General features: G+C 46.7%; 1 protein-coding gene and 1 long non-coding RNA gene across 4 annotated transcripts in view; one reads left to right on the top strand and one right to left on the bottom strand.

Annotated features, from left to right (window-relative positions):
- The window catches only part of GOLGB1 (golgin B1), a 52,605-nt gene continuing 30,958 nt past the window's right edge, over positions 1–21,647 (top strand). For 2 of the 3 annotated variants that reach the window (XM_078863733.1, XM_078863731.1), the window contains exons 1-14: positions 1–232; positions 4,564–4,776; positions 6,710–6,868; positions 8,924–9,136; positions 10,140–10,268; positions 10,852–11,022; positions 12,810–12,983; positions 14,222–14,344; positions 15,142–15,255; positions 16,358–16,718; positions 17,216–17,292; positions 17,652–17,751; positions 18,738–18,877; positions 21,207–21,304. In XM_078863733.1, coding sequence (XP_078719859.1) covers positions 4,690–4,776; positions 6,710–6,868; positions 8,924–9,136; positions 10,140–10,268; positions 10,852–11,022; positions 12,810–12,983; positions 14,222–14,344; positions 15,142–15,255; positions 16,358–16,718; positions 17,216–17,292; positions 17,652–17,751; positions 18,738–18,877; positions 21,207–21,304 — 1,946 coding nt within the window. In that variant the 5' untranslated portion in view covers positions 1–232; positions 4,564–4,689. The remainder of the gene's footprint in view (positions 233–4,563; positions 4,777–6,709; positions 6,869–8,923; positions 9,137–10,139; positions 10,269–10,851; positions 11,023–12,809; positions 12,984–14,221; positions 14,345–15,141; positions 15,256–16,357; positions 16,719–17,215; positions 17,293–17,651; positions 17,752–18,737; positions 18,878–21,206; positions 21,305–21,647) is intronic. The other variant, XM_078863732.1, reaches the window with a different exon arrangement.
- Positions 15,131–16,602, bottom strand: LOC144936543 (uncharacterized). Its single transcript, XR_013637434.1, has 4 exons — positions 16,584–16,602; positions 16,403–16,456; positions 16,231–16,279; positions 15,131–15,216 (listed from the first exon to the last, which is right to left on the bottom strand). It is a non-coding gene; the product is annotated as an uncharacterized LOC144936543 (long non-coding RNA).

Below are 21,647 nucleotides of genomic sequence, written 5' to 3'. Positions count from 1 at the left end.
GCGACCAGTGGTGGAGAGTTTCGGTGCCCAGGTCTCTTCAGTACAATGTCTATCCTCCCCCTCCCAACTCTCGCCGTCATCATTGTAATCGGCCCCGGTGGTTTTTAGACGACACCATTAGCAGCACGAGAGGGAACTGCGAGAGGCAAGCGGGAGCCGCCCGCCACATCGGGTACGCAAGAGACCAGAGGCGGGAGACGACAGGTGCGAACGGGCCTACGGCGGTCCGTTGGTGAGTCCTACCGGACGCGGTGCGACATCCCCGGTTGGGAATCTAGCAGAGGTGCGGTGACACCCCGAGGTCGGGGGGCTTCTGCTAAACAAAGCGGCGTTTTAAAACGCATTTGGAATCCCAGGCGAGAGGCGAGTGAGCACAGACAAGAGCTTTCTTTGGGGTGGTGTGTTTTATAAAGTTGTCGCGTTGAAATTGCGTGTTTTTTTTTATAAGTTTGTTCTAGGTGTGTTGTGTTTTAATCCCTGTGCTGGTTAATGGTTTAAAGATGCGAAGCGGCTGTAGGTGGCGCTCAAATAACGTGTTTGGAGTAAAACCATGGGGCATTTAAACACACCTTAGACTACACTGCAGATCTGGGTGGGGAACGCCCGGCCCGCGATATTATTTGGGTCTGGCCCTGCCAAGGCAACCGCAGGCGGGACTCGAAATTTAATAAATCTCGGAGCAAACCTGGAAAAGCAGTTGCGAGTAGCAACATCATCAATACCAGCTACCATCACACGCCTCACCAAAGAGAAGCAGTTCCAGCCATCACATTAGGGGTGAGTTAGTTCAATGTTTGACCAAATATAACAGGATAACTTTTTTAAGTTGATAATTTTGTATGGCCCGCGAATTATGTTATAAAAATCCAAATGGCCCTTGGCAGAAAAAAGGTTCCCCGACCCTGAACTAGATAGACTTAGCCCGATTTCAGTGTATATTGGAAGGCGAAGCAGGCATTGGAGCCTGGCTGGTGCTTGTATTATAGGCGTCGAGGGCAGTGCAGCAAATTTAACTTTTTGCACCTCACCCAGAAGTGGAATTGGCAAAGGGGCTGTACGTGTACGTGCACACTTAGAGCACAACACGTACACGTGAAGCGACGTGCGATTCACATGTGTTGGTCAACTACAATATTATTCACGAACTCGGAAGTTAAGCCGACCCATGAAGTTTGGCTTATAAGGATCGGCGCATTCTCTAGAAAGGGATTTCCCCCCTGTCGGTAAATAATTGAGGATAATAATAGTACGCTGTTGTGTCTACAGCCTTTTTGCCATTCCGCGGCTGTGTAATGGCCTCTCCACGCCGTGTTGGTTATGGTGGTCATTTGACCACACTTCACATGGCGGGTTCCATGCTGACCGGTGAAAGGGACAGGCCCAATACAGAACTGCTTCTGATATCATCTTCTTGGTTCTTTCGGTAAAGTCACGTAGAATGGAAATAATAAAATGATAAAAATAAAACATAATAAAATAATTCTCACGACGTTTCGGCCACAACGCAAGCAGCCGTCCTCGGGTGAAGACCAGGTCTGTCGGGGAGACAGCGTCTGAATGAAACAACACCACGCTTGGAGCGTATATTTAAGCTGGGTTGGAAGGTGGGAAGGTGCGCCTTGACAAAATAATTTGCATATCAAGATGAATTTAGCATATTTATGGGAAATGCAGGTATGTGATTAGTACTACTTGCTTCTGATGTGTTTCGCCCACTGATGTTAGCCGTGGCCTCGAATGGCTCCCAGATGCCCGTGTTCATAGTTTGCGAACCACTGCGCTTCCACTCCACCACAGTCACCTACCGCCCACCTTGTGGGGTTTTATTTTATGTTGTTAAACGTCCGCAAGACCCAAGGCTGCGACTCATTAGAACGGGGCCTGCATTGTTTAACTCTACTCGCTTCGGGTGATTGAACTCAGGTTCTTGACTTGAGAAGGGCAGATCGCCACTGCCGCATCGCCCCGCCGGTCGCTCGCTTTAATCCAAGGCGCCTTTTTTTTATGCCAGTCAATTCATCGATACCCATTCCGCGTCTCGCCAAGACACGAACAGTAATGCGGTCTTAATTGGTTTTATAGGAGGTGCCACTACGTACTTGGATATGTATGCGCCTCCGGAAGTGAATGATTCACATATTTACTAAGAGTCAATCAGTGTTTATTTGTTACACGCAAAACTCTGAAATAAATGTGTGTGCCCGTGCTAGGTGGACGATTAAAGCTCAACATCGCGAGAGACGGCGGTGGCTTTTGGGGAGGCAATCATCCAGCAGTGGATTGAACATGGCTGATGATGAATGAATACAAAAAATTGCAGTATTTACAAACGTGTGGGCCATTTTGACCATGTTATATACAGCAAAGAACAGTGCAAAAATACAGATAACATTGTTTTTGTACTGTACATTATTGTAATGCACTTCTATGCATCCTGCATCTATGCTCCCTGCCTTCACTAACCTGCATTTACCAGCGTGATGAAGTATCTCATCCAGCAGTGGATTGACAACAGGCCGTACATGTACACATGTGGTCGCTAATTGAGAACATGTAATGTATAACCACGTTGGCATCAATTGAGACAGAATCTCAGTTTCAACCCAGACTCGGCTTTGCCTTTGCTACATTAAAATTCCAGGGCATGAGTCCCAGTGGACCCAGCATGTGAGACAGCTGTGTTCATGCCGGTCTGATCTGTGGCATGTCTGCTCAGCATCCGAACCACACGCACGCCTTTCATGGCAAACGCCTATTGCTTAAATTCTCACGCTACATCCATTATCTGGCGACCGAAATTGTAAATACAAATGGGGAGAAATTCTTATTTCTACAGCCGGATATCCCATTTGTCTTCCCTCCTTGCCACTGCTCGAGGTTGGAATTCTCTCCCATTGTCTCTCCAGTTTGAATAACTGTATTCATTTCATGGAATGTGTTAACCCCAATATATAAGACCGACAATAATAGTGCTGTTTGTACGTATGTACGTTGAACTTGTTTCGCACCTGACGGAGTGCACCTGACGGAGCCAATCGTGCTAATCGGAGTTGCTGGGCGCTTGGTGTTTTGGGCTTTTGGCGTTGTGCTTGGCAACCATGATAACACAAAATGCTTTAGGCTCAATATTAGTCGTTTAAAAGAGATGGTTGTGTCCTGCATAAAATGAGGCTTGTCCCTGAACATGGAAAGCCCTAAAAATGCACTTTGTGAAAGCAATCGTAAAAAAGTACAAAGAAGATGCTAGGCAATATCATTTAATATCATTTTTATTTTTGTAGCATCTAAGCCTGTGACCAAATCACCTGGTATACACCCGACCCTTTCAGGTCTGGAAGCTAAGCAGGTATTAGCATGGAAAGTGCTTGGATGGATGATAACCATGCACAAACAGGTTATCATAGGGCTGCATGGCTGCTTGGTGGGCATTAAAGCACATTCCGCCTTAATCCATTGTTGCAATGTGCCTCTGATCCTGTGTCTATTCTCCCCACCTTCAGCAGCCCATACTGACCAGCTTAGCGAAGTATAGCCATATAATGCCCACGACTTGCATGGCGTGGGGAGATTCTCATCCAGCAGTGGATGCATGAAATGGCTGTACTTGTCCATAGCAGCTAAATGCAGCTGCATCTCGTGACGCGCGTTGCTTTGATATTAATTGTTGTGTGAATGTTCTACTTTTGTCATTAAGAAACGGTTACTCATTGCTAAAAATGCAATGCTTTAGGCTAACTTTCAAATTAAGAGTCTACTTTACATACGGTCATGTATTTTACAAGCACACGTACAAACCGCACCACCGTTATTAACACTGCCTTGATGGGAAAAACAAATACTGTACAGTATATAGTCAGTGTTTTGAAGCATGTATGTATAAATATTTCATTATCCAAAAGCATACCTGTGAACCCATACGGTTTACCCATATTCTTGTTCAGAGAAATTATATTTTCAGGTCCATACGGTGTACAGCCGTTTTAATACGGGCAAAACAAAAAAAATGTCTTTGTTTGTGTGTCTCCCTTGTGATGGGACTTTGTAGGATGAACGTTGAGATTTATAAGGGCACGGGGTGACCAATAAGGTCTGAACTGGTCTGTAATAAGGTAGGCACTCATAAGGGGTTGACAGGTATGTTAAAGGGTATATTTATTGTTTGATGTTTGGCAATAAATGTTGTTCGTATGTCAATATAAAATTGTTCACATCGGAACTTGCTTTGACTTTTCCAGTTTGTTCAGGTCACCACAGTACAGTGCCAAGTGTGATCTCCGACAGTATATTCAGTACAATACATCTGTGAACCGTCTATCAACAGCGAAGGACCATTTCCCGAAACACAGCCTACTATATATATTTTCTTTTACAAGGCGGTCTTAATGGTGACGCTTGAATGTTTTTTCTTTTTGCAATGTTTTTGTTAATAGCCCTCCCACAGAGCAGTCACAAGGCAGTGTTTGTTAATAACCATGATCGTAAAGAATTTTTAGACTGTGTCAGTACCGCGGGCAGAGAGCGGTTCGCCAAATCTCCGAATTGAGCCATGTTTTTTTTTCGCAGCCGATCTAGGCCGCTGCCTTCGTCGTTGCACCGTCCCGAGCAGGTGACGGCATCGACGCCGCCTTCGCCCGGCGAAACGGACCGAGCCGACGGACTCCGGCAGCGGCTTGGCGCGCGGGTGCAGCGATGTGGAACCGTCTGTCGAGCATCGCCCAGGGAGTGAGCGGCGCCGGCGCCGTGGAGGAGGTGCCACCCGTCGGCCGGCTCGACTCGGTGAAGGCGGCGCACGCATGTCACGGGGTGCACCCTGCGCCGATTGAATAACTCAAACCGCGTGCCAAATCCAACGCGCGTGTACTAACGGCCGAGACGCGCACACACGTATTTTACAGAGTGATTCCGTTTTATTAGTTTAAGGATTTATTATGTCATGCTGACCATGCAATAACAAGATGTGTTGTAAACCAAAAATAATGTTCGTGCAGTGGAAGTCTTTCTCATTTGCTGTGATGTGGGTGACATTATTGGTGACTCTATTTAGTGGTAAAAATAACTCCTCTTATTCTGGGTCACATGATAAATGTAGATAGTAGGCTGAATTTGCTTGCTTTTATGGGAAACTCTCATGCACAAAAATGTGCAGCTAATATGAAGACCTTAACACCCGCAGTATTCTTGTTAACAGTGGATGAATGTGGATAGTAGGGTGATTTTACCATTGGATTTTTCTTATCCGTGAACAGACACTGATAAGAAAACATAAGTGGATTGATTGGGGTTCGCAGATAATTAAGAGCCGCAGACAACAGGAATGCATGTAAGGGGCGTTTCACTGTGATCAGTTAGTGATCATTCTTCACTCCCAGATTTATTGAGTGGTCGAGCAGCCATTGGTTATGTCGTGCACATAAATCAACATTCAACTTCCTGCTTGTAACAAGTTTACGTCGCGTTTTTATGAAGCTTGTTTTTCACGAGTTCTTCACAGAAGCGACTGTGTGACACAGAGACCCTTGTACAACCAGCCAAAGTTATAGGCTTTCTCCCTTGACGGGGCCCCTACATTTTACTCGTGTGTATACTGCTTATTTGAGCTAAATTGTCGTCTCAAATACAAATATATATATTTTTAAATCAAAATGTCCTACCAACAATACAGTAGTAGCACACGATTATTACTAAGTGCTCCTGAGGACATTCCAAGCCCATAATTGTTCAGTGACCCAGTTTGTGTAGTGGTTAGCCAGGCCATATCCAGTCTAGTAGGCGTGCACAAATAGGGATCTAGAGCCAGGAAGGGTTTAGTTGGCCAGCTGTTGCTTTATGTGCAGTTGGAATATGAAATTGGGGCTCAGATAGGTGTGTGGCAAAATGTGTGTGGACACATATTGTGGGGAGGCCTACATCAAACAAATTGCACATGGTATGTATTTAACAGTTCATCCTCCCACCAATGATTCGATGAATTTTCATGATTTTATGCAAGTTCTTTTTTCCCCTGTTATTTACCATCTTGTTTGTTTCTCGTTTATTTTATCTTTTAGCTCCATTCAACTAAATCCAAGTGTATAATTCACCTAATTTTGCATGAAGTATAATTTATTGATTCACATCTGCACAATTCGATCGACGGTTTGTCAGCCTAAGTATACATTTTAATCTATGAATTGAATGCATCGGTACATGCCGAGGAACTCCCAAAGTTGTAATCAGGTAATTGCTGAAAGCATAACAAAATATGTAAGCATGACAAAAAATATATTGCCATTGTGGGGATCCTACGTCCAGATAATAGCTCACAGTGGCGTGACGGTGCTGACGGTGATTGCTGTGGACTTTAAACGAGACGCTTGCGTGTAAACGACCCTTGCAAGTGTGTGTGCGTGTTTGTTGATGAGGAGCGGTAGTGTAGCGGTTAGCACCTTGCACTCCAAACCCGGCGACCAGAATTCGATTCCCGCTCACGTCCAACACCAGTGACGATTATCTGTACCGGTCTTGGGCCTCCCCTAGGTCGACTCGGCCACAAATGAGTACCTGGTCCAGTGTGTAAAGCATCGCCACTAGGGAGACAAAGGTGGCCGGGTGTGGTGCTAGCCACCCACCCCATCGTGTGCCATGTCGGCCTTCATAGGTGCTTGCTATAACAGCACATGCTCCACGAATCTTTTAAGGCTATACGGGGGATCTTTGTCTTGGTGAGCAGCCCCAGAGGAATGCGGGCGGCTCGGAAAGAGGGGAAATCGCGCCAGCCGGGGAGGACGCGGCGGAACGGCTGGCGCAGATGGAGGGGCTCGTGACGCAGCTCAAGGAGCTGATTCGCGAGAAGGATGGGCAGCTCAGAGCATTGGATCAGCAGCTGAAGGTGAGTTCCAACAATCTCGTCGGTCATTATTAAATCCCCCCCGCACAGTCGCCGCCATCTCTCACTGTCTCGCAGGGCAACAGTCCAATCTGACTCCTGAGCTCGAGCCAAATTCATTGCTCCATCTCCGTGGTGGAAGTCTCACGGGCGTTTTTCTCTCCTTTGGCTGGAATTGTTTGTCGTGACAATAAGCCATCATCTGACCGTGTGGATAATTTTTCCCCTGGTTATTTTCTGCGTTTGCTCACACCGTTTTTTTTATGGCGCTCAAGAATATCCCTACAGACAACTAGCAGTGCGAAGAACTGCCCTGGAAGATGACTTATCAGAATTTTTAGAGTCTATTCATTTAAGCGTTTATGCATACTAGGTCGCCCACACTTTTTTATTCCACTCTATTAGAAAATTCATATTTATTTCTACAAGTCTAAATATTCAGAATTAATAACACAAAAATAAGCTTATGGCTGTTTTGCTACAGTCATTGGAGACCGGCATGAAACTATCAATTCACTACCCTTGGGAGCCCGGTTTAACCAAGATCTGCACTGTATAACATCTGCACCATTGCAGGACGCCCCTGGAAATAGAGCCTAACAGCTCATTGGACCCTTCTTGCTGAAATAAATAGTCTTAAGTCTAAATCTAAATTAATCATGTTCTTAGGTTTTTTCGGTAAAGTCACGTAGGTAAAACATCAAAATTAATGAAAATAAAATAAAACAAAAATCACGACGTTTCGGAGGCAACACAAGTCTCCGTCATCAGGTGGGACCGTCACAGCCGAATTAGCTGCTGTGACGGTCCCACCTGATGACGGAGACTTGTGTTGCCTCCAAAACGTCGTGATTTTTATTTTATTTTCATTAATTTTGATGTTTTACCTACGTGACTTTACCGAAAAAACCTAAGAATATGATTCCTTGCAGTCACGAAAGCTTCAAATCTAGAATTAATCATGTTGGCTGAAACTCGAATCCTGAATGTAAGCAGTGTCTGCTGAGTGCTCTTACACACTATTAGTCCCCTGAGCTGCCCACCAACCTCCAAGGGCAGTAAAGTTCTACAAAGCTACTGCGCAGATTTTTGCAGTTTTGCTGTAGAACTTTAGATCGTTTTTTTCGGTTTTGTGCCGAATGTTCTAGGCCTGGTTCCTAAATTTTCACTCCACACGCGGCAGAAGCTCCAAGCGTGTGGAGAGAAACGTCAGACAGCATGCCGAACAATGCGTGGTAAAACCTAAAAACTCCGGAGAAGTTTAATATAATTCAATGAATTTGTTCTTTCGGGATGGATGCCAAAAGATAGTACAATTTCAGTAGCAAGAAAGGTGTATGCCCCCCACAGTAGGTTACAAAACCAATGTTAGCAGAGGGCAGTGCAGCAACACATTCCTGCGGAGGGAGCTGGTAGGAACGTTGGGTTGCTCGGTCAATGGCCAGGGTCAGCGGCGGCGTGCTGTATTCCGCAAATATGCCCGACTGAGGGCGGGCACAGGCCGGCGTAAGTAGGTTAAACGTTGAGTTTTATAAGGGCACCACGGGGTGACCAGCCCCACCTCTCCCACCCCCCACCCAGCCCCTGCCCACCCTCCCCACCCAGCCTCTCCCCACCCTCCCCAACCAGCCTATTCCCACCCTCCCCTCCCCACCCAGCCCCACCCTCCCCACCCAGCCCCTCCCCACCCCCCCCCTCCCCACCCAGCCCCTCCCTGCACGACGGATGGACACAATAATCCCCTGTGGGCTGGTGTAACCAGGAGGTTCCTACCAGTATAATCTATTGCTATACAGTACTTCTATGTTCCCAAGTCTGTGCTCCCAGCATTCAACTACCCCCATGATCAGTGCGGCACGATAAGCCTCTCAACCAGCAGGGGATTGACCAAAGAGCTGTACGTGTATAATCGTATAAGTGTGTCCATCACTGTGATGTGACCCCTAAATGCCGGCGCCAAAAATCAGCTATGCACATACACGTGCGCAATGACTTAATGAGCGGTGGATGCCAACATCCACGATGCATTTTCAACAGCAATCGTTTTTTTTTTTCCAGGATGACCGGCAGGCTGCGGAAGGGAAGCTGTCCAAGCTGAGGCTGCAATCGAAGGCAAAGACAGCCCAGTGCGAGGAGCTGCGCCGACAGATCCAGCAGGCCTCTCCTGCTGCCGCCGCCACCGCCGCCGCCCACACCAAGGGGTCGCCGGCAGCACCCGGAGGACCCGTGCCTGGCCCCGACACCACACGTGGCGGGGATGAGCGGGGGAAGGTGGGTGTGGACAGTGGCACAAGTGGGACCTCGGCGTGCCTAGAGAATGCTCGTTGGTGGCTAATGCGCTTTTAGACATTTCAATTAGCCTCCCGCTTACGTTGTTACGCATCGCGCAGATGGGACGCACTTTGAGAAAGCAACACTAAAAAAGAGCACAGCGAGCTTAATTCACTTGATAGCGAAGACAGATGTGTAGCATGTTAGGAAATAATTTGCTGTTATTACCAATTGAAAACGTGAATAGGAAATTCAAGACAATTTGTTAAGAGGTCTCGAAAACTTATGAGAGATGATTAGATTTCTTAAATTAGATTAAATGTATAATGTCATAATTTTGTCACAGCGGAAATGTAATTAGCAAATCTCACCCCTGTGATGCACATTTAAATAATTAGCAACAATTGAAGCTTTCACTATAATTTTGGGCCACCTAAATGTAGCTGGAGGCTCCTCAACATAGATGTAGCGTTAATTTGGAGTGGAATGATCTACATCAATACATAAATGAATACCAATAATTCAGCTCAGGATGTATGTATGCATGCACAGTGTGATTTCAAGCATGTACCTCTAAGCTAGCAAAGGCAAGTTCGAGACATCATATATCACTCGAAGGATTGATGCCTATTGGTCGAGACTAATGACGGAGTGGTAGCCAAAGGAGAGAACACACGTGAGAGGATGTTCACTGGGCAGATTGAGCGATGAATACAGCTCGTTGGCAGGAAGTAGATGCACTCTTGAATTGCATGATGGGGGGGGGGGGGGGGTGGTTACGCCTTCGAGAAGTCCTTACGTTTTGTAGTGAATAGACCATGGGTTATGATACATGTTATTTTAAAGGGTTCACATCATCCCTGCAGCCACTAGTGGTGCAACCGCATGCTGCAACGATACAAAAGAGAATTGATTATTTATTTTATGATCTACGATTCGGCCTCCTGTCACTGAGCAGCTCGAATGTGTTGCCGTTATCGCTTGTGCCTTGCGACGGCTGTAGGTTGCCGATGGAGAGCCCGAGCAGCATCAGCAGAATGCCAAGAGTCGTGGGAAGATGCTGCTCATGAAGAAGAAGGTGGATGAGCTGGAGAGCACTCTTGCTCAGAAGCATCAGCAACTGGATGAGAAGGTAAGCCTGGCAGGCAGAAGCACTGTTCTTCATCTGCCTCGGCAACACGATCGTATTCTCGCAACAGTGGCAGCTTGTGTCTCCGGGTTTGTGAAGGCCAGGAGCATAGCTGGAGTACAACAATAAATGTACTTGTTCTGCCCTCTGCTGCACGCAACATAACCCTACAGAAGCCTTTTAACATATGTTTTAATCATGTTGGTCAACGAGCCAATTTCTATGCAGGCTCAACTTTGCTTAGATTCAGAAATCTACAAAGGTCGGGCATATTCAATATCATTTTGTCACAGGGGGGCAGATATTGGGTGCAATGTGTTGTTTCATTGATCATTTCAAGTTAAAGGCAATGTGTTATCACCAGTATTGGCCACCCACCAAATCAGTCCGTCTGGTGGAGAGTGCGCCGATGAAGCCACTGCCATCGCTTTCCGGGTTGTACGTTTACTTCACCTATACGTGTTACCTGAGACCGCAAATCCCAAGGTGGCGTTTGTAGTCAAACCCTCCAAAGCGGAGCTAAGAATCGCCATTGGCCATCAAGTGTACCCGCGCTCACGCGCGCGTCGCTTATTCCTGGCGGCAGTCCGCCGAGCTGGAGGCCCAGCGGCGACGGGGTGAGGAGGTGGACGCCATGCTGGCCGACATGCGGCGCAGGCTGGAGGAGAAGGAGGCGCTGATCGTTCACCTCCAGGTGTCGGCCGGATCCGACAGCCACTCGCCGCCCCCTGTCACCGCCAGCGCCAAGGAGCTCCAGGTGAGACACTGGCTTTACGCACGCACGTGCACACACGCGCACACGCGCGCACAACAACAACCGCCATTCGCCACTAAGTGGCGGTAACGTCACCACGATGCATGTGCCAGGCCATGTGCACCTTGAGGCCACGTGAAGTGTCGAATGCCCGCTGGCAGGAGGTCACGGGGCAGACCCAGGTGCCACAGGTCGACTGATGCACCACCTGTGCCCCCTACTGTGCCAACTTGCTGTGCTTTAGCCACCCGGCGCTCCGCTTGTTGTTGTGAGCGTCGCTCCTCCGCCCTCCATTGTTGTTGGAGGGCGACTGCCTCCAACTGCCCAGTAGCATCCTTCACGAGCCTCCTCCACTGAGGCCGATCTTGACACCGCTGGTACCAGTCATCGGCAAATCCACTCAGCTCCACGTCCATCATCTCTTCTCTAGCCCGCGCCCGTTTAGCCCCCTCTATCCGGCCGAACAAAAGCTGTTTAGGCATGCGGTGGCTGGGCATGGGGGCTACATGACCCAGCCAACGCAGCCTTGCCTGCCGGAGGAGCTCACCGATGGGACTTTGCCCAGATCTTTCAAGGATTTGTGAGCTCCTCACACAATCCAGCCTAGTTAAACCCAGGCAGGTTCTAACCGGCGAAGATGCGCACACACGCGCGCACACACACACATGCGCACACACGCACTGGCCTGTGCTCAGTAATTGTGTGTAAAAAAATAACCCCATTGCTGAACTGTATCAATGCCGCACGGTAGATTTCGTCTTTTTACTACCCCGGTCGTGAAGTAACAATAGCATACATCACGGCCACGCTCACTAATTTCCAACGATGGCTCACTAACTTCGACTTGAACATATAAACATTTGCTCAGCTCGCTGCCATACTAAAGGAACGACTGTCAGGCAGACCTTAAAATTAAACTACCGCACCTCCAACTGCACCCATGTTCATAAACACTGGAAACAGCTTAATGTATGCGCTTCCACGTTTGCGGATTGCGCAGCGTTGTGTGATGCACTCGCATCAATTAGGCTAATAAAAGACTCATTATTATCCATCTGTGTCGTCACATTAACGTCCATCAGCCTGGTGGGCATTTGGACAGTTGTTATCCAGCAGCATCTCTTCAAGCAAACAAACTCTGGACAGGATTTGACCTCCTGGGTTCCATGTATTATGTTTGGTAAAAGAGTTTTTACACTTTATTATTATGTAAATTTAATGCGTAAGTTCAGTTTTTCTTAATCTGTTGTGCATTTTATATTTCTTTTTTTTTCATTATTTTAATACAAATTTTAAAGGAATACATTTGCATGCTTTAGAAAAATATATTCATACTTTGCATACCTAAAGCATGATTTACCAAACTTTTTAGTTATATGTTTCACGCGGTAGTCATCAATTCTCCTAAATAACGTTGCCTCACGTTTATCTGTCACTGATTACGTCACTGGCAATGTTTGCTTACTTCACTGCCAATCAAACCAAAATTTTCTAGCAGAAAAACAAACAGTCTTTGTGATAACGTAACCATATTTTTTATGCTATTGTTCCCCACCACAGAACCCTGTTTCCAAACTCGGTCCACATGAATCAACACAGCAAAGAAAAATACAAAACACACAAACCATAATACTTTTTGAAGTGCACTCGCGTTGACAGATACAGATATTTCATTATGGAAAGTGAGCAGATTTTTTTCCCAGCCTCCCACACCAACGCCCACTCCGCTTTGCCGATAACGTCCTCTCGCTGTGCCTGCCCTTCCTCCCTCGGTCCCCGTCTCTCGGCAGGATCTGCAGGCTCGACTCAGTGCGAGCGAGGGCGTGGCTCGCGACCAGGCCACCCTCATCGCGTCTCTCACGCGCAAAGTGGAGGGCGGAGACGAGAAACTCGCTCTCGCGCAAGAGGGCGCACAGAGGATGCGAGACGATTTCCAACAGAGGGAGAGCATTTACGAAGAGAACGTGAGTCACGCTTCGTCATCATCTTCGTCATTTAGGGGCGCTGCAGTGGCGAGATGTCAACTCCCTCGCCCGGGTATGCAGGAGGTCGTGGGTTCGATCCCCTGTGGTCGTGTTGATTTTTGTCCGGGTCCTCCTGTGTTTCCCCTCCACATTCAGAAACATGTGAGTAGATTTGTTGGATTTCCACATCATAAGCCGCTTTGTGGACAGGTCACTTCTGAAAAAGAGCCATTTCGTTCAATGGGCCTCATCTGGTAAAATAAAAAGTTTAAGTTATTTTAGTTTTTTTTAATATATTGGCCACGCCGACTTCTCTTATTGCAGACAGCATAACTAAGTTAACTATAAATATGGTTTTATGTGTTAGGATTTATATCTTCTGAAGGGGGCAGCCCCCGTAGCTAATTACAGCATTAGCACCAGAAAGTACGTGCAGCCAGAGCTCTTGTAAATTTAGGAATCAGTGTCTCAGAGAAATGGAAACAAATTTGGGCAAACACCATTATCATGTTAGCACCTGATCACCGAGCCAACTAAAGAGTCTCTTTGATTTAATGTTCCTCGAAAGCAGTGGTCCACGTTAAATTGCATGCGTACATGTCCCTGCGCGATCCACCTTTTCACGAGTTAAATTTCAAATGATGCCCAGAGTGCGATAGTCGAAGAAATGAGTAGACCATCGCCCACGCAGTAAACCACTGTGAACATCATGGGACCTTTCTTATAACCACTGTGAACTCCGTAAGCTAAATTGAGGAATTTAAGCAATCCGCCATACATTAACTGGGCTATTTCCAGGCTAGCTAATCTGGACACCGGCTTATAAGTTGCTAAGCATCAATACATATATGTCGCACCTCCGATTGGCACGGATGGCTATGTACGGTACGAAATAAGTTCTACATACGTACGCAAGAATAAACCAGCATGCAAGCAAGTTAAGGTTAGGACAATTGCAATCATTAGCACCAACCAGGGCAGGTTTACTAGTTTTACTCGTGTCCTGTGTGGCATTTCCAGAAGCGCTACCCTCCCTCCCAATGCCACGCAGGGGCCATCCCCCCCCTGCAATTAACATTTAGTGCCCCTAGGTAATGAATTTCAACCGCTATTCCACCATGGCTAGAACCACACGAAGCTCTGCCTTGCTTTGTTGTTAGTGGTAGTATTAGAACAGACTAAAAAAGTGACACTGTTATTCCTTGTCGTATTTTTTCACTTGCATTTATAAAACGCAGGCACGCATGCTGAAGCAGATGGTGCTCGAGAAGGATGGACATCTTCAGGAGCAGTCGCGGCGGCATGAGCAGGAACTCTTCCTCATCGAAGCCAAGTCGGACGCCAGTGCTGACCTCCAGCAGGTGTGACCTCGCATCCGTCGCTTTAAAAACACCGCCCATGCTTTGTGCTTGCATGTGGGTGCAACAGCAACAACAACGACTCCGCCATATGCCAGTAAGTGGCGGACACGTCACCACTGCGCTTGCGCCCTCAGCCAGCCGCACTCCGAGGCCACGTGAAGTGTCGAAAGCTCGCTGACAGCAGGTCACGGGACAGAGCACAGGCGCCATGGGTGCATGCCCAGACTGCCAAATGCATATCCATACACATAGTAGTAATAACAATAATGCAATGTCTGATGCACACTTTCACGGACATAAATGACCGTGACTCTTGAGGCGTTAAGCAAATTCATACACATGGCACATTGTCTTCTGGAGCAGTTATTTATTTTTAGTATTAAGATTCTTGGCTCAAGAAAGCAGATTTTCACAGGTTTTCAATAAGATTTAAGGAGGGTTCTGCTAAATTTACACAGTAGGTCCGATTGTGCTTTGTGTAATCCCAGTCGGATAATTTTTCAGCATTGGGATGTTTGGCCAGTACCAGCTATATTGTGTTTTTTTTTTGTTTAGCTATGGGACAGAGGGTGGTGCATAAACTCACTGCAAGAGTTGTTTTCTCATATCGTGACGCGGATTAGCACAACTTGAATCAAATTGTAAAAGATTGCACCGGTTTGTATGTTGAACTTATTTTGCACTGTACATAGCCAACCATGCTAATCGGAGGTGCGAGGGAAGGACAACAAACTTTGTCTGACGTGCAACGTCATGTGACTGCTCGCGCTACCTCCCCTCTCCTTCTTCACCGACAGCTTCTCAAGTCACTGAAGCAGAAGTTGCAGGAGAAGGAAGAGGTTCTGGCTGGAAGGACTCAGGTGGTCGGAATGCTGCAGAGGGAAGTCGACAGCCGGGACCACAAGATCAAGGTCAGTGTAGTGATAGGTTTATGCAATAGATTGCAGACATGAGATGACTCATCATCTAAGCGATCCATTGAATTTGAAGCCGGAATTATATTCACGAATCGATTTTTTTAACCATATTGCTTGTTTTGTTTATACATATATTAAATATCGTTGGTGCAGTTATCCATTTGCATTTTAGCTGAAACAATCTTTTGCAATCTCAGTTGCATATCATTTGTGTACATTCAAAATTATTAGTATTTAATGGTATCGCCACTGGTGGTTGGTTACACCTTCAGGTTCAAATAAAGTTTTCACTTTGAATGACTCATCCTATTTGAATTTGTAATTGTATGAAAAATAACCCGCTCAGACTCTAGTCAATGTATCTTACCACAAGGCTCCATAGAGCAGTGCTTAAAGCCCATTCACACGTGGGTGAATGTTCTATACTTTGTTCTGTTGAGGAGTTATACGAACATCTTTCCATTTCCAACATTTGGCCAAATTTCCATGGAGATCTGTTTTGTTGTCTGATTGTGTAAGACAACCAAAAACAAGAAAAAGAGGCCCAGTGAAGGGACCGTAGAAATCGTTCTGACAGCCTCCTATGGTGTCGTTCAGTGGCACAATGTGATGCACTGCTCGCTGCAGAGTTTCCAAATGAAAATGTACTCAATGTCGTGACACAATTAGCATTTAATTGGGTAAAAAAAGCAAAGAAAGTAAAAGCACCCACAGGATTAGACTGGGTCACTGACATATGCCTGGTAAGTTGGTTCTGGAGGAGGGCTCTCCTTAAACAGCTCAACTTTAATCTCAGTTGCACTCGGTTCTTAAATGATTTCAGTTGGTTTGAGTGAGTGGCGGACCATCCCCAATTCATGACATGATACCGATGGGATGCGTGTAAAGCAATTGGGGCAAAAAAAAACTGAATTGAAACCAATGGAGAGGATGATGTAGAAACATCAGCAATGGATGTTATATAATCACCAACAGTGGAGAACTTCTGCCCACAGTTTTTGGACCCAATGGCCTCCTCCTGAATGGGAGAAGAGAAGAAAACTGATAAATACCAAATCAATGTCATTTCTTGCCCCCCCCCCCCCCCCCCGTCCAGAGTCTGACGGAGACGCTGTCGCGACTGCAGTCGGAGCACTCGAACCTGCAGGGTCGTCTTGATGCGGAGCGCCACGTCTTCAAGGCGCAGCTCCGGGACCTGCGGCAGAACCGACCCAAACCGCACGCACAAGCTCAGCCGTCCGCGGCGGCGACGGTGGTGGTGGCGGCGGTAGACGTCCTCTCGGAAGCAGCTCGGCCAGCGGGCGAATCCGGGGCCTACCCACCCGCGGTGATGGAGAATGGCGGTGGTGGAGGGGAGGCGGTGACGGATCGTCTCACGGAGATGGAAGAGGAGGAGGAGGAGAGGTGCAGCCTGCGGCTGAGGATCGCCTCCTTCGACGAGCTGAAGGCGCAGAACGGTGCGTCGGACCGCACGGCCACGTGAACGGAACCAGCCGATTGCAGTTGCACACTTCCTGAGCTAAATGATCAAGTGCTCCTTTAATATAGCTTCGGTTAAAATAGATTAGCATGAGGATTTCTAAAGCTATAGGGCAGAGTTGGGGAACCTTACAGTCTGAGGGCTGAATATGGTCCATGACTTCATCTCACACAGCCTATGGCCACATGATACTTAACACTGAAACGGGCCGCAATTTTTTAAAAAATCTACTACTACATGCATCCTTAGCTGCACTGATTCATTGGGTAAAACTTAACTGAGCGTAATGGAATTTTGCCCCCCCAAATTCAGTTGGTCAGAGTGAGTAGTGGCTTATCTCGGGATACCACTTACCCTCTTACCATTAGCTGCTTCTGAAGAGCATAGGGTGTGGACAGAGGGGGTGATGCTGTGTGCGCGGACACTGGAGAGCTCACATCGTATCCTGTGTAATGCTGTGCCCGTGCTTTGCAGAGTTGCTCTCGTCAAGGCTGGCTGAACTGGAACAGAAGCAAGTTGCCGCCGTGGGGAGCAGTTTACCCGGAACCCATGTGAGCGTTGCCCTCCATCTGTGTGCCCCTTTTGTCTTCATTGTAGCCATGCCCGTTTGTGTTAATTATCGCCCTGTGCTTTTCTGATCATGTCAATCAGGGGATTTTTCTCAAAGAAAATACGAATGCCATTCGTATCTCACACAAGTGGGGAAATAACAATAACTTTTTTTCCGCATTTACTAATTTTTATGGCCATTATAGTTAATTCAAAATAGGCTCCAATGATTAAGAAAAGGACAATGCAGAAGCATATTCGATCATTTTGAAAAGCACACGCACGTATCATTGCAGATAAGTTATCACCTTGAATGAATGAGTGGATGACTAGCTATGAGTCGCACGCGGTTTTGTTACAGGAACCCGAGTACATTGATGACGTCCCTGCTGACCTGGTAGAAGCCCCCATCCCTGCCTCTCGCGTCCACAGCTCGTCAGAGGATGGCGACAGCGCGACAGGTTTGTGCCACGACTTATTCCCCCACTGTAGACTTGACACAGAGTGCTACTCATTTTTGTATACGTGTAGGGGGTCATGTGCTTTGTCGACTTATGACCGGGATTTGAAGCTGCGGCCTTCCCATCCTGAGTCAGTTGCTCTTACCGAAGCGCCACACCCAGAAAGGTAAGTGACTAATAATACATTGTTAGAAAGAGCACCGATTAAGCTATCAATGAGTCCCAGGTGCTGCCCTGGCTGCCCCGGTTGTATACGTGGCTCATGGTGCAGGGTCCCAGTTACTTTTTCCTTGTGCTGTGCCACTGCCCTCTCTCCCTGCTCTGCTGCCCTGACACATGCAAATGTAAATCCTGACATAGATTTCACTTATATTTGTAAAGCATCTGGAGATGCAGTTGTATTTAGATGCAACGCAAATTAGAATTGTGCTCACTGTTAATATTGCTTTTCATGGCATTATTTTGGTGATTTCGAAAAGTGTATTGGTTTAGCCATGTTTGTTTGTTGTAGTACAGAGTTAGACTGATGGCCTGAATCTAAGTTGTCTTATTGTTGTTGTTTGACTTGTATCCCACTGGGATTTTTGCACACAGCGTTGGTGTATGGTGTTTTTTCTGCAATATTTTGCTGTCTTTTCTTGGATTTTCCGTTTGCACTCGGTCACATATTCACTTTAAGATGTTTTTTTGTTCATGTTTTTGTTTGTTGCGGTTGCACCCGATTCAAGAGCCGAATGGCTCATATGGCTATACCTAATAAATGAACTTGAACTTGAAACTTGAATATACATCTGCGATATTCAATGAATCCATCTCCACACGTTATCTCCTAGAACTGGAAAACCCAAGACTAATTTGGTTACCTCTTTCAACCTGGAGACACGAGCTGCCATTGCCACCTCCTTTATGTGTGCAGTGAACCAGTTCTGTTAAGACGGCTCTGGCAGTTGTGCCCGTTTCTGCTCCGTGTGTGGTATCTGCTCCAGGCGAGCCTGGCATGCGCGGTTTGGTGGAGGCGCTGGAGACGGAGCGGCAGCAGCTGCAGCGTCGCGTGGCAGAGTTGGAGGAGCGGGCACACGACCTGGAGGAGGACGAACAGCTGAGGGACCGCATCTCTGAGCTGCAGGTGAGATGACATGGTCCCACACAGGCTCCACAGGGGCCCCACATGGGCCCCACACGGCCTCACACAACCCCGCACGGCCCCACACGGCCCCACACAACCCCGCACGGCCTCACACAACCCCGCACGGCCCCGCAACGGCCCCGCACGGCCCCACAACCTCACATGGCCCCCCATGTAAAAATGTTGGACGCTGGATGACGCTGCTGGGATGGGGATCGTTCTACCCGACAGCCAGAAATTTGCTTCCTCACACAGATCTCCTGGAGTTGGAACTGTCACTCGGAGAAAATAAAATCACTTGACAGCTGATTAAAGTTTCAATTTAAGTTGGGCTGATTGTGAAATGGCCCTACTCCAGAACCAACGCACCATTGATTGACAAATGGCTGTACGTGTACTTGAGTAATATTTCACATATATTTAATAATCTATCAAAGTTAAACACCGCGTGTATATTGAGTTAGAAGGATTGTATTTTCCTTTGAAACTTGGACCTGGTTCCAGTGCCTTTTTGAGATTCTATCATCCACCCGGCCTTGTTTGCATTTCACAATCAGAACCTTTATTTATCTTCGAGAAATCTGAAGAGCTATGAAGCTCTTTTTCAAAGATGTCCAGAAGGTGCAAGTTCAAAAGTTACAGCAACAAACAATAGAAAAAAACTCATAGAAGTGCAAAGTATAGGAACACATAAGCAAATTACTTAAAATAAACTTAACTATTATTTTTATTTTATCAGGTAGAGCCCACAAAACTATTTGTTATTATTCAAAAGCGACCTGGCCACAATTGATAGCTCAAGGAAGTGGCTTATCATGCGGAAATCTACAGCAGCCAAATACTCTGAACGCATGATGAGCACGAGCGGTTGGTGCACACTGCGCGACCGCTGTGTGCCGACGGTTACTTGCTCGGCCGAGTGCGTGCGCCACACTTTACGGTTTGGTCCGCAGAAAGGGAAAACACAGAGAAGCCCCTTTGTTAGTGACGGCAACACAGCTGGCTCCAATTATACCCACACTGCACGCAACGCCCTGCTGTGACAACCACTTCGGCTACACTGATTCACAGTATGCAGTATTGTTTGTGGTGTAGAAAGATAGATACTTCCATTCGTATGACTGTGTGTGTGTGTGTGCATAATTATTGTATGGCGCACTGTGCTATGAACCTGGTGGCCTGGGTTCGATGCCCAGCGATGGCATGTAATAAATATCTGAATGGAACCTGGGCCTTAAAGTGGTCGACTCAGCCCCGCACGACTACCTGGAGTGGTGTGTAAATGTTAAAACTTAGGGAGACAAAGGTGGCCGGGGAAAGTGACTGTCTACACCACCACTTTGTGATCCATTTTATTCAGAATAGTTGCTTGCTTAAAAATAAAATAGCCTGGATGGCTCCACGGGGAATCTTTGTCTTCATATGATAATTGTACAGTAATATTATTCTTGTTCATACTTGGCCTTTTATACAATTCAAGAAATGGCTGCAGGCAAACAACAGCATCGGCAACGTTATTTTTAAAGTTACAAACATTAATTTAATACCTGTTGCCGTCTTGTGCTACATGAAACATAACAATGTACGCGTCTCTGTCAGTTCACGGCAGTACGAAGGCCTTCCCTTGCTGTCTCACTCGTGAAAGTTGTTTGACCAACCTTGCTGGTCAGTGCGGGTTTGTGAAGGGGGCGAGGGTGCATGACCGATTCAGTTGAAACGTGCGATAAGAAGCGTAGAGATGTTGCATGCTTATGTATGTATGTTGAACTTCTTTGGGGCCTGTACGTAGCCAACCGTGCTAAATCGAGGTGTGGGGGGGAGGATAACAAACTAAACACAAAAAGCAGTTCTAAAGAAATTCGTTTTCAATTGAGAACGAGTATTCAATCTATGCTTAGGATTACACTGATCGACAGAATGAGGAACGCATGGTTTCCGTGAGCAAACAAAAGTTGGAGACTCATACCGACCATGAAGAAAAGTAAATGGGCTTGGACATGACCATTTTCTGGACGGAATGATAGCTCTTCTAGTGTTTGAGAGAAATGGTGGAGTGGCAGCCAGAGTAGGGAATGTCCAGAAATATGATAACTCAGTGGAGATGGAGTGATGAAATAAGCTCATGTGCACGAACTAGTTGGGTTGTTTAATCGTACGACTGAGTGATGGCAACAGTTTAGGGAAGCCATCATCCAGCAGTAGATATAACTTAGCCGATGAGGATTTGTGTTTAATTGCTGCTTTTGGCAAAGCATTTTTTTTCGCGGGCAGATAGGTGAACATCCAAGCGTCGTCGTAACTTTCAATTGTTGCGTGCCTCACGTTGCAGCGCGAAAACGGAGCTCTGCAAATCCGCCTGTCTGCGAGCATGGCTGATATCGACAGCAAAGCCTCGCTCGTCTCTACCTTGAACGACAAAATTAAAGAGTGAGTCTGCGCGTGCTAGTTCAACCAGTTCACTCGCAATCACAAATGTGTAAATGATAGAGTAATGTGCCAGCGTCGTGTGTTTTTTCATCCAGGAATAAAACTGAGATTAAAGTCCTTTTTGATACGTGTTTTGGAGTGATAAAATAACATAGCATGCGCAGTGTACATGCATATTAATACACAATTAAAATATTGATTTACACACTCAGGAGCCTTAAGACTAGAGTTATAACGATATATTGGCTCATCGACTAATATTGAGGCTCGCGATGCATTCATCATTTCTTGCCTCCAATAATATTTGTTTTTATATTCGTATATATTGTACGTCATTGGCTTA

Source organism: Lampetra fluviatilis, chromosome 16 (assembly GCF_964198595.1).
Source record: "Lampetra fluviatilis chromosome 16, kcLamFluv1.1, whole genome shotgun sequence".
In the NCBI taxonomy this organism is placed as follows: Eukaryota; Metazoa; Chordata; class Hyperoartia; order Petromyzontiformes; family Petromyzontidae; genus Lampetra; species Lampetra fluviatilis.
Note: the sequence above shows the minus strand (reverse complement) of the source record. Positions and strands in the feature narration are given on the sequence as shown.